This window comes from Phaethon aethereus, assembly GCF_964289735.1.
Source record: "Phaethon aethereus genome assembly, chromosome: 9".
NCBI classification, from domain to species: Eukaryota; Metazoa; Chordata; class Aves; order Phaethontiformes; family Phaethontidae; genus Phaethon; species Phaethon aethereus.
In genome coordinates, this window is record NC_138585.1 from 4,994,827 (window position 1) to 5,007,755 (window position 12,929).

Sequence of the window (12,929 nt, forward strand, 5' to 3'; positions counted from 1 at the left end):
CTGAAGGATGAAAAACTGCTTCATGTGGAAACTAATAAACCAGCTGGAAAATGGCTGAGCGTAAACCGGTTCAAGACACAGGCTCTTCTGCAGAGCCATACAGAAAACCCTCAGCTGTTCATCTCCCGTCTCACTGCTCTGACCTCCATCCGGCCATCTGGGTGTAATGCTTCTTCAGTCACTGAAGGCAACATCCAGTGCTTGTAATAAAAGTTTGGCTGCTTGGCTGGCTGCTTACTCTGTGAAATTAGAGGTTTTCAAAGAGATCCGTGCATTGATTCCTAAATGTTAAACTCTGCCGACGCTTTCTTCTGAAATGACTATCTGGATATCACTAATTTCTTGCAAAATATGCCTGTGTCATCCAGTATCTTGGAAGAGCAGGTGCTTTCTTTTATGTCCCCAAGCAGATGCACATTTCACTGTTCTCTGAGCGCTCGGAGGCAGCTTTTTTTGAGTCTGTGACAAAACAGTGACAGCTGCCAAAACGGAGATGCCTGATCTACCTTCTCTATCTAATTTAATTTCTGCAGGGATGAAGCAGCTCATCTCTTGGGGTGTGCAGGCCCTTGCGGGAGGCACCCCAGTGCAGTGCTCTCATGCCAGTCACTGCCACTGCTTTTTTTTGTTCTCTTTTCTTTCTATAAGAGAATATTGTGCCTATGCCATCTGTTAAGCAAAGTGCTGCACGTACATTGCAATATACCCTGCAGCACACAACGGAGCCTTGCAGATTAAATGTGAAGAGAAGCAGCTGTAAGGGGAGAGAAAACTCCAGGTGCTGGAGGTGTTACAGGTGAGCCTAAGCTTTTGCCTCCCGGAGGCAGCTACCTGTCAGGATTAATCTTGCCGAGCCCAGGAATGCGCCTCGGTAGACACCGCACCCCATTCCAGGAAACTATAAATACCAGATGAGATGCTCAGCACCACACATGAAAGCATCTTCTTTTCTGCGGAGCACGATTGTGGGGGAGTGACAGCCGGACTAGCATCAATCGTGCTGGGGTTTTCTTAAGGTGGTTCTTTGGGGGAAACAAAGAAGGAGGTGAGCGTGGGTGCTTGCTGCCTTCCTCCTAAGGAGGAAGGAGGCCTCCAAGAAAACCCCCTTACTTGTTTCTTTGTCCTGGATCCACCTGGGACGCTACTTTTTTATTTTCAGGTTCCAGGACATTCTCTCTCTTTCCATCTTGTCCCAAAACCAACCCTAAGGGAATAAAGTCCAGGGGAGCCAAAGGAATCATCTTTGATAGCCCCTCTTGTAAATACTTTTGATGATGTGTCCCAGAGGCAAAGCTGGGGGACAACTGGGTTTCTTCTGAGTGATGCTGCCGAGTGCCGTGCAGGAGGGGGCACAAAACAATTAATGGTGCTTTGAGCAGCTCAATTTTGCCAAACAGGGTACCCCCGGCCTTATCAGAGAAATGAAGTGTAGGGATAAACACTTACCCAGCAAAAGCAATTGACTCCCAGGTTTCTTCTCCCTCTGTTTCTTTGCACCTCACTAGGAAAAAAGATCATTTAAGGATGCCCCAGAGGTCAGTGTTCTCCCACAGAGCTGAGCCCATGGCCAAGGCCACCAACTGAGGCCACACACCACAATTTCAGAGGCAGAACCCATGCAGGGGGAATTACCACAAAAAAGAGCATTCCTAGCTAATTAGGAGCTTCTGAATCAAAAGCAGTACATTTAAAAGTCCAAACTCAAACGCTTGGCCCTAGGGAGCAGCCAGTGCCGATGCCAGGCGGGAGGCAGCCAGCTCACCAAGCACAGGCTGGGACTGCCAGAGGGATGCTGCTGACTCCAGAAGTGCTCCTTTCCACCACCTTTGAAACAAAGGAGTTCATTTCAAAACACAGCAGCATTTCCATATTTTGAGGCATAACCAGCCCCTGGAAGATTTCTTTCCTGTTTTTCTGCATAAGCACAGTATTTTTTAGACAGCACCTCACCAAACCCAAACCACGTAACACCTCCAGGAAACACCCACAGTCCAGAGCGGTGGCAGCAGGACACTGGAAGTGTGGAGCATTCGTTTTAGGCAATGCATCTGGGGACATGGGCACTGAGTCCCCATGGCGCAGATAATCATCGCTTCGGTCTTGTGTCAATCATTTTCTGCACAGAGTAGTCCCACATCTCTCAGAACACATCTTTCGGTGCGTGGGCCACCAAACTTGGACACCTTCAAATTTCAGGCTGGCAGGGCTTGGTTCATGTTGTCATCATCTGAGAAAATACCTGCAAAATTCAGATTCAGGTCTGGTTTTTGTAGTCCAGGTTTAAAGTCAGTGAGGTAGGACAGAGCTCTGCCTGCTGGGCTTACTCCACAGCCCCCTGATCAGCTTCCTTAAGTATCCACAGTATATGTAAATTAATATATACGTATATATGCCTCTCTCCCACACCTTTTAGGGGCTGAAACCCTAGGTATTGTACGTTAAGTAAGTCAGTTCCTCTGACAAAGTCACGTTTGGTTGAATTTTAAACCAGGGACCTTTAGAAATCTCTAAAATTTTAACCATCAGTGTGTAACAGCTTCTAGGACATTTCCCCACCTTGTAACATTTAAAACAATGATTCATCTTCATAAGAAATATGTAACTGTCTAAAACCAACTTTCAAATAATGTTAATTATCTGCATGGTCTGTGTTTCAGCATATGCAATTTCCAGCTACCAACATTGGACATTATGAAAGCTTTTACATGACATCAGCTTTCCAATGAGCAGCCACCTATAAAATACATAATTTTTCATCTGCATTTGATTGCCACAGCTTAAAAATCCAAGAATTTATGAGAGCTACAAATCGTTTTTAGTCTGTGCAGTGTGGAATTAAAGCCAGGGTTTTTGATTCGGCTTGTTGATATTTCCTGAAAACACGAAACAATTCTGAAAGGACAGATTTCCTGGCTCACAGCTAAAGGTCAGCAGTCACACAGGGAGCGCTTGCTAAGTGTACCAAAATGATTGGGAAGGAAAGATTGGCACAACATTGCAGTGTTATTAAAAAGCGATTTAAGTGGGGGAAAAGGGAGAAAAAGAGACAGACAAGGATTAGACTCTCAACAAGTGAGCTTTCATCAAGACTAGAAAAACAGCCTTGTTCCTTGCTGCTTGCAGCCCCTCACTGTCACTCTCAAGCACCACTTGCTCCCTCTTTCCGCCCTGTTACCAGCCGTGCAGCCCAAACGCCGGCTGCCGTCCCAGGCTGCACCGGCTCTGAACGCGACTGCTCCGACCAGGCACCACAAATCACTCCTTTGGCATTTCCTTGCATGGCCCAGAGGTTTTTCCAGGCTCACTTCTGTAATGGATTATGGAGGCACAGGTTTCACTGGGAAGGATAGGAGTTTGAAAGTCCTGTGACTCTGTGCAACACTGACGTAGAGCTGTGTGATATGCAAACCCCCCCTCATTTTCCCAAGGAATCTCCCCCAAACCTGACCAAAGTTTGTAACTTGCTCTCAGCGCAATTCAAGATCCAAAGCCCTTTACTGGCTAACTCCTGTTCTGCAGCCGGCAGAGGGGGCAACAGGCATCACTCTCTGTTTCTTGAAACCATCTGCTCCAACAAAGCTGCTTGTCAAAGTATTTTGTTTTATAATAACAGATACCAAAAATTTCCCATCCACTGAGGTGATACCAGTTTGAAAACAAGCACATTCTGAAATGACAATCTCTGAGGCACATATAACATTGGTAGCATCTTTAAAACAATATTTAGTACCAGTCTCAACACAGACTGTCCCAGCTCCCTCTCCAAGAATCACAATCTTGTTTTCATTTTTATTATTCACATTTTCCTTTTAAAGTGTGGGGTATCCAAAATTCTCCAGGCAAATAAACTCTGACCAAAACCAACCTAGCAGCCTCCAGCAGGTCCCCACCCCAGGCTGTGCGCCCGGGTAACTAACACCCTGCTCCCTGCCTGTCCAAGAGGCCTGGGGCATCAGAATTAACAAAGAATTTGTGCGTATAATCCTGCTAATGAAATACCACTACTCTGACCTCAGCGTCCTCCCTCACACTGACTTATCAGAAGCATATGCTCCCATCACTCATGATCTGTGCTTTTTTAAAATTAAAACCAATCAGTTGTAGAGCAAAATACTACCTTTTCAGCTAAAAGGTTAACAGCAAGCCAGTGACCACATCTGTAGCTCAAATCTGATGCCCCCAAATCCTGCTAACTACAGTAAACTGAAGCAAAACAACAAATGCACTAGTAAGCAGCCAAGCAATACCGTAGGCTGTTAAACTTTAAATTTAGCCCTGGCAGATCCTGGAGGGAGGACATCCCAGAAGGCATGTGTCCTCTGCTATGCAGAGAGAGCATTCAAACCATAGGATCTTATTCCACATACATCACTTTTGAATATATGTCTATACCTATTGTATGTCAGCTGTATTTCATATGTATATTTTCTCTAGAAATATTTTGTATGATATAAAGGACACACTGCTCTTGGCCACAACATGCTTGTCCCAAAAGCAGCCAGTGAGGCTGACCACAGATTATAATTCCGTGCACCTGGACAAAGCCGTAGCTCAGAGTAGAGGCGCTCTGACAATTTAGAGCTTTACAGACCACAACCTACAAGGATGAATTATTCTCCAAAGCAAAATGTTGAACACTAGCATGGAGAATATTACTTCAGAGGCAGATTGCTGTAGCCTTGCTATTTTCTAACTGGAGCTTCAGGGCAATTTACAAGTAGAGACTATTGCCACGATCAGCAGTGAGATTACAGAAGCAAGATTTGCTGTGATGTGTTTAAAAAAGACAGCTCCAGGCCTAAATTTCAATGTGCCACACCTGCTAGCAGAGAATATATGAATAATCTCATCTCCAGGCTGCAAATAGTATGAGAAAGGGTTGGACATCCCCATCCAGCAGAGCCTCCCCCACTACGTCCTCCTAAGGCCAAATGAAATCACTAGTACGAAGACACGCTGTGCATCGATACCTCTGCAAGCCCAACACCTGCACTCTTAGCTGCTGCTAAGGAAATCCAGCAAAACCAGGCATCGGTGCCAGAAAGACTAGAACTCATCAATCTGACATTAGAAAACTCTTTTATTGAGGAGCTCTAAACAGCACTACCTGCAAAAAGTCTTGTTAACTGTGAGATTAATAACATTAACTGGAGGACAGGGTGGTTTCTACGGCATTGTTACAGTAGCTGAGGTGATTACATCGCCCCATCACCAGAACTCCCTCAATTTTAAACCACCTATGCAGTAACTAAAGAAAAAAATAACACTGCTTATAGGAAAAGTGATGTTTGAAACTCAGACACAATATGATGATTTTTTTAAATCATGTCTTGCATAAATTATGAACTTTATATTGATTACAAGGGTAGTTAAGCAAACTAAAAAGGTATAATGAGAGCAGGAGACATCTTCCTGGCCTTGTGGGCTCAGCTAAGGTTATTTCCACTCCAAAATACCAATGATGTGTGCATTATGGTCTGTTAAAGTAATACTTGGCTTATTGAACAGTTACTTTGTTTGATGCTTAAAAGAAACTTGGGTATGCACCACAGAAATAAAGCTCTATTTTTGTAAAACACTGGGGAACAAAAACAAAAAAAACCAACAACAACAAAAAAAAGAAAGCCCTTACAGCTCTAATTGACATCTCCACACAAGCATCCCCCTTTCATATGCTTGCTTTTGCTTACTATTATTCTTATTGCTGTTATTATTATTAATTCACCAAAACATCACATTCACACTAAACCAGTTCTTCACTAGGCAATTTCTGCTCATCAATACAATCCTCAAAGCTTCCATCAAATTTTGCACTCTCTTACAGCACAGATATAGAACTCTGTTCTTTTGAGTGTCTGTGGTAAAAATAAAGAGCAGATACACCAGACAATGCTGCAATAGGCAGTGGAAGGAAAGGATGCCAACGCTGGGGGATCTTCTGCATTAACCCTTGCGAAAGGCTGGATTTTAGACATCTGCAAGTGTGCTCAGCAGCAGCTACATCAGGTCCCATTCAGACATTAGTCTGAGCAACCAGCATTGTAAAGCTCTTTTGAAAATCCTCCTTATCACTTTTTAAGGCAGGTGTAAATCAATTAATTTTGAGCTTTTAAAGGAATGCCTTTGCTGTGGTCAACCCTGGCCTCACAGTTACAATGCATTTTGCAGAGATGCACTGCCTTTTCTTTCTATTTAGTGTAAAAGCACTTAATCTTGGTTATCAGCTCCCTGAAGGTCAGGCTTATTTCTTTAGATCTATTATTTACTGCTTGAAATTTCCAGTTCCACCTTTCTGGCTATTATAGCTTCCTTCCCAAACTCCCATTCTTTTCACAATAACTCCATATGATGACTGTTGATAAAGTTAGGAGGACCGTGGTTCTAAATGTCTGACCTTCTTCAAAATCTGATAATGGATACAGTTTCTGAATCATAGGTCATCTCAATTTCGCCAATAAACCATTTATTTCCAGTGGCCTTCAGACCTTGAGGCTTACTGTGCACTGCAAAATGGATTCTTCAGGGAACAATAAAAGTAAGAGAGACATCCTTAGTCTTTGCTTAGCACGTTAGGAGGGGTACTGCACTTTGGAGAGTATGTTTGTCCACAACATCTTATGCACCACAGTCTCTAAGACCTTCACTGTTGTTTATTTTCTGATGTTTGTATGAAGCTGAAAGTTATAAGCATTTAACGTGAACCAATCTCCTTTTCATTTGCAATCTATATGGAAAGGACAAGAAAAATCCATGCCTCCCTAAACCGCTGCCCCCCCGCCCCGCCAAGGACTATCCAGTCACCTTTACCAATTTCTTCAACTTACAGCTCAAGGCATAGTGCCAAATTTTACATCACTACCTCAAATGTTATGCTGCTGTGGTAAGACCCGATTACGCCATGCTTGTAAAAGCTTTGTTGGTGCCAAGGTACACAATTTGTTGGTACGAGTGCCTGCCAGCCCCCTTCAATGGCTTCACTGAAATGGAGTTCTCAAAATGACTTGGTCTGCAAAAACACTGCCAGAGGTACAATACTTATTGAAGGTCAACGTTTCACGCAAACTACTGAGCAAGATGCAGAGGAAGGCGTGTCGAACACAAACCCTTGGCTCCAACAGCGCTTGGAAAGTTAAGCAGGGACTGGATCCTGAGCAGGGGGAACCGAGCAGGTTTTACTTACTGTCAAAGCTTCTGTGCTGTGCTGTTAGGGTCGTCTGCACAGAGCGACCGGCCTCTTTCATCATGGCTTCAAATTCACTTCGGCTTTTGTTTGCGAAGTTCTCCTCCATCTCGCTGGTGCAGCAGGTATAGCCTTGTGGGCAGATTCGCAGGTGCTCCCCTAAAATGAGAGAAAATGTAGTTGAATGGCCAGGTCTGGAAAAGGAAGGATTTCACCCCAGACAACCTCAGCATAAAAAAAAATATTCCAGCTCCCTAGTAACCTGGACCTGCATCAGGCTTTACATGTTTACCCCCAGATTTGAGTTATCCTGCATTAGCATAGTGGCTGGTGTGAATGCAGGTACAAACATTCTCACTGCTGACTGTGAGGGAAGGAAAAGCGAAGGATATAAAAGTCACACATGAGAGAAGGGAAATTCAAGTGTCTCCTGCTCAAAGTCTGCCCTAGAATCCAGCTCTGCTTACAGTCTCAGAACACGTGGAAGTCTCTGATTAAATGACACATTAGTCACCCTCATTAGACTTAACATGTATATTAGAACAACTGTTTGAAACTACTTTGTCAAGAAAAAAACCAAACTCCAATGCGCTTCCCAGAATCACAAAATCATTAAGGTTGGAAAAGACCTCTAAGATCATCAAGTCCAACCGTCAACCCAACACCACCATACACACTAGACCATGTCCCAAAGTGCCATATCTACACATTTTTTGAACACTTCCAGAGATGGTGACTCCACCACCTCCCTGGGCAGCCTGTTCCAATGTTTGACCACTCTCTCCGTAAAGAAATTTTTCCTAGTATCCAATCTAAAACTCCCCTGGCGCAACTTGAGGCCATTTGCCTTCGTCCTATGGCTAGTTACCTGGGAGAAGAGACCAACACCCACCTCACCACAACCCCCTTTCAGGTAGTTGTAGAGAGCAATAAGGTCTCCCCCCAGTCTCCTCTTCTCCAGACTGAACAACCCCAGTTCCCTCAGCTGCTCCTCAGAAGACTTGTTCTCCAGACCCCTCACCAGCTTCATTGCTCTTCTCTGGACACACTCCCCCCTCAAAGCAACCCCCCCCAACCTTCCTTGAGAAGACATTTCCATAACCATAGAGATGACACTAGTGAGGAGTCTTCAAAAGACAGAGACGTACTGAATGCCAGTAGAATTTGGGTGACTAATTCCCCTCCACACATTTTGAAATCTGCCCATTTACTATTTTTTCAATGAAAAATTTATCTTCCAGAAAGAGACAAGACCACCCAAAAAAGGGTTGCTGTGACACTGATTGAATATACCCTTTGCTATAGGGAAGGATAGGAAGGGTAAGAGGACTTGGCAGTCAAATTGAAAAATTCTTCTGTATGGAAGTTCCTCTTGCCCTCTGCAGTCTCTTTATTGTGGAGAAGCAAGTGTTTGCATAGGCAGAGTCAGCAACATTTTAAAAATATTGCTTAAGTTCTTATGAGTCCTTACAAAGACACATCCACCTGCAAACACACCCTATGTTTCTCCTTACCCAGCAATAAGAATTCATTTGCATGAAATAAAACATCAGGGTTATTTTTTTTTTTAAAGAATAAAAAAACCCCTTTGTTCCAAGCATGCACTGAGATAAACCAATTACAAAGAAGTTACTATGCTTAACGTAATTTGACTGGGATTGCCAATGATTTTGTTGGCAGTTTTAGAGGACTGCTGTCTTAACGTCACAGCTGAGCTGAAACACATATTTAAAATTGTGTTTTATCTTGTGTGTCTCAACACCTTCAAATCCTGAACCTGCACAGTCCTCCAGAATTTCCCATTAAAGTCCTTAGCTATTTCCAGCACAGAGGCCTTATTAAATGGGTGCCTTAGGGTAAAGGGTCTTTGAAGCTGGGCATGTGTCCTATCCTGTGTATGCCACGTCATTAGTAGCCTGACTAAGAGCATTTTTGATAGAAACACTCTCTAGTTGATGTATTTTAGGCAGAAGCCATTCAGGATGAGTTTGCATTTTGCTGGCCCTCGGGTCCCTGCTCACAACCGGCTCTGGAGCAACCTCTGCAGGTCACTGGGGTGAGCCTGCCCTTGGAAAACAGGTTATCATGTGCATCTGCACCGACAGAGCAGCCGTCCTGCCTATGTGACGGGAATGGCTGCTCACCAGCTTTTGTAGGAGAGTAACTCCCATCATCAGGCTTGTGTTGTTGCTCCCAGCTGAGAGGAGCGTCAGGGAGGGCAGCATGGCCCGTGGGCTCCCGTCTCCCATGGGACCTCCTCCCTGTCCCCACGAGTACTCAGGCACCACTGTTCCATGCCGTCAAAGCAACAGGAAAAGCAGCAGCTTGCTTCAGTATAAAAACTACGAGTCACATATAAACATCACGTGGCCCAATGCTTGCCATACCTAATGCAATTTAAGTTACAGTGCTTTCCTAAGCCTTTCCTTCCTTCAGAAACTAGATTGTGGCAATTCGTTCCCTGAGCTCATTCCTGTAAAGCCGCATTTGTGCAATAAAGTCGTCGCGAGGATTGCTGACATGTGACAGGCAGAAAAAGGGAGCTGTAATTTTTTGACAAGACACAGCTTTGTTTCCTGTCACAGCAAATTAAAAACTTCCTTCTTGTCCAGCCTCTTCCATCTGATTTCTGCTGCCACAGGATTTCTGATGAGGATGGAAGTCTTGTTGAGAGTTGTTTGCCTGTGGTATGCAGCCTTCCACACTGCCCTTGCCACCCTCAGGGCAAAGTGAGGCTGTTTCAGTGGCCGACCTCTCTGAAAGGCCTATAAACAAGGAAATGGATCCCGAAGGATCCTAATGGTTCCCAAAGACTGCCTTTACTGTGACCCGCTCAGTCGCTGATAAATTTTGCAGATGAGGTCCTCCTGGTCCTCCAAGCCCTTGCCCCCGAGAACACCCAAAAGCACGAGCACTCCTGGCACTTCTCCGTGTGCCATTACCTACCAGGGCCTGCAGGTTTGGCCTAAGCCACGAACAACCCTTTACAAATCGCCTGTTTTGGTAAACCAAGATTAAGCAGTGGGAACCAACTGCCTGGGGAACTCCCATCTCCTGGCCTGCTGCCAGTAAGCAGGGCCTGGCTGCGCAATGATCTCCTGCCCCCTCGGGCAGGATTTGGGCAGGAGACTTGCCTGAAACTAGGGAGAACAAACATGGCTGCCCCAGCCGGGAGACACCTACACGTTCATCAAAGCTGCCGGTCAGGCGGGTTCCCCCTCACAGGCTCCAGCAACCAAACAAGGGGGAAATGCGGGGCCTGCCTCTGGGGAAGAACAGGGCCTGTCCCCAGGAGGAAGACGGGCGGCGAGGAAGAGCCCTGTGCTGCACCCGAGCTCCCTGATGAACAGTGAGGAGCAGCGGCAGCGTGAGGAGCGCTAATTAAAACGTGACAGGACGAGACAAAACCCCCACGCTCCCGCCCCAGGCAGAGCGGAGAGCGTGTTCCAGCAGCATGGCGCCAGTCCAACACCTTGCTGTGCTAGCAGAGCTTCAAACAACCCCCAGCCAGCCGGCACCACCCAACAGAGGGGGAAAGAGACGCAGGGAAAAAAGACAGAAAGCAAGGGAAAAGTCACACCCGCAGCTAAAAGTGCTTAATTTTACACAACTTCACAAATTGAACATAGAATTTTTTTTATGCTTTAACTCAAGAGCAGTTTCAATCCCTTCTAAGCAACATTTATCTCAGCTTTCTGCAGGAATTTGTATGGTACTCGGCACCACAGCACTTTATCTCAGTGGGAAGCAAAGTTTTTATAATTTGTTTTTGTAATTCAAACTTGGTGTGCAGTAAACAGTCTCACAGCACTACGAAAATGCTTTGCGTTCTTTGCTTTTTAACCTGACCCGCTCTGTAAACATTCACTATTATTATTTAACCTTTTTTTATTGACTGCAAAATAAACTCACTCTTAGACCGTATTTTTGTTCTCCTTATATTTCAAAGTTCATTTGTTTGCTAACTTGCCGTTATGTCAGTACTGAAGCTGCACTATAAATATCTCCGGGTTCACTTGGCAGATATCTATGGAGAGCTAGAGGTGTTTTACAAGGAGTAAATCTGCAAGATACACCGTGCGTTATCCTCTCCGCTGCTGTGTCAGAGAAATTTCCCCTTGTATACAGCTGACATGTTGCTAGCCGCTTGCTCGAGAGCGCGTGCTCCACGTCCCTGGAAGGGCTTTACAGAAAGCAAGCGAGCACGGCAGAAGCCAAACAGGGAGCAAGCAGAGGGCTGCTCCAAATCTCCTTGAAGATAACAGATATGCTCCCAGTGACCCAGGCCAACTCTGGGTCAGGCCCAAAGAGAGTTACACCGTCCCTTATAGAGTCTGTAACTGAAACCCAGCCCTTGACTGCAACCCCCCAGGTCTGGCAGTGGAGCATGGAGGCACCCAGGGTACGTTCCATGGCTCAACAAATACCAGCTCTGCGCTGCCCTAAGCACTCTGCATTTAAGACACAGTTGTAAGCAAGAGAAGATGCACTTTAGGATGCTTGGCTTCCCTTCAGAAAACTATCGGCTTGCCCAAGCCTTCAGCAGCCAAAATGCGTGGTTCAATCTGGGTGTCCCTGGAAGAGCCGCCTCTCCCGCAAAGGCTGCCGAACTCGGGGTGGGATGTAACCCACTGACTTCACGGTCTCTTGGAAACAGAGACAGGGCAGAGCATGCATGAAAACAGCATCAAACAAATATCTCATTTATGATTAACTGCCCTGCAGTGGAAAGGAATAGGCAGGAGGCTGATGACAAGAAAATATCACACTGCCTAGCTATGGGCTCAGATCGTCCTTCAAATACCCTCTCAGCTGGCTGGGTTAGCAGATCATTTTGGCTATCAAATTCATTACTGCATTTGAGAGTGCTGAATATTAAATCACTTGACCACTTTTGGGGACGGAGCCAGGCTGCTCTGTGGCAGGGTCCCCGCAGGGGGAATAGCCCTGCCCGTATCCATCACCGACACGAGCTGAGACAGGGCTCAGCTCCCTCCTGCTTCCCCCATTGTGCTCCCGGCCTCCCGGTCCTGGCCCATGCAGGCTCCCCTCGGCCGTGGGCCTGCCTGCCACGGGCTGTGCCAGAAGCTGCTGCGGCCCCGGAGTGTAGTGTAACACCCCGGGGTGGCATGGCTTCAGGTAACTGAGTTCAGAAAAGCTCTCTAGCTGTTCACTGCTGCTGCGTTTCACCCCACCACAAGGCTCCGTAGCCATAAAAACAAGAAGGCAGGACAGTCCCAGGGGTGTAAAATGCAATACTGAGAGAAGAGTCCTTGGCTCCTTTAACCATGTAAATGTGCTATTTCTATCCCTCTCACAGGATGTTGGAGATTGAATTCATTAGAACATTTGCAGAGGGTTTGAGGTTATTTGGATGTGTCAGAGTATCTAAATGCAAATTATTACAAAATCATTCCTCCCAGAGGTTAATTTATTTCAGGCTGTGATAAATCTGTCATGATTCTTCCCTCATATTTGTAATCCTCCTCCCACTCACTCTCCAAACTGCTCCAAAACCTCATCTCATGCTCCCAGACCAAAACTGCCCCCCGGCTGCCTCAGTCCAGCCCCCCATGCCAGGGCACGTACAGCCCAAGCCCCTCCTCAGGGGTTTCTGGGTGGACACGTCTCAGGCAATCAGGCTTGCTGAAGTCCCACACTGCTGAGACCCCCCTGCCAGGCATGGCAGGGATGCCAGGACGCAGTGCCCGGGGGTGTACAGCCAGCGAGGGTGAGAGCACCGGGCAGC

At 46.0% G+C, this 12,929-nt stretch overlaps 1 protein-coding gene across 1 annotated transcript in view; it reads right to left on the minus strand.

Annotated features, from left to right (window-relative positions):
* Positions 1 to 12,929, minus strand: part of GPC1 (glypican 1) — a gene marked incomplete at its 5' end in the record, with an annotated part of 215,288 nt that overhangs the window by 97,743 nt on the left and 104,616 nt on the right. The window contains one exon of the mRNA XM_082003358.1: positions 7,181 to 7,339. Coding sequence (XP_081859484.1) covers positions 7,181 to 7,339 — 159 coding nt within the window. The remainder of the gene's footprint in view (positions 1 to 7,180; positions 7,340 to 12,929) is intronic.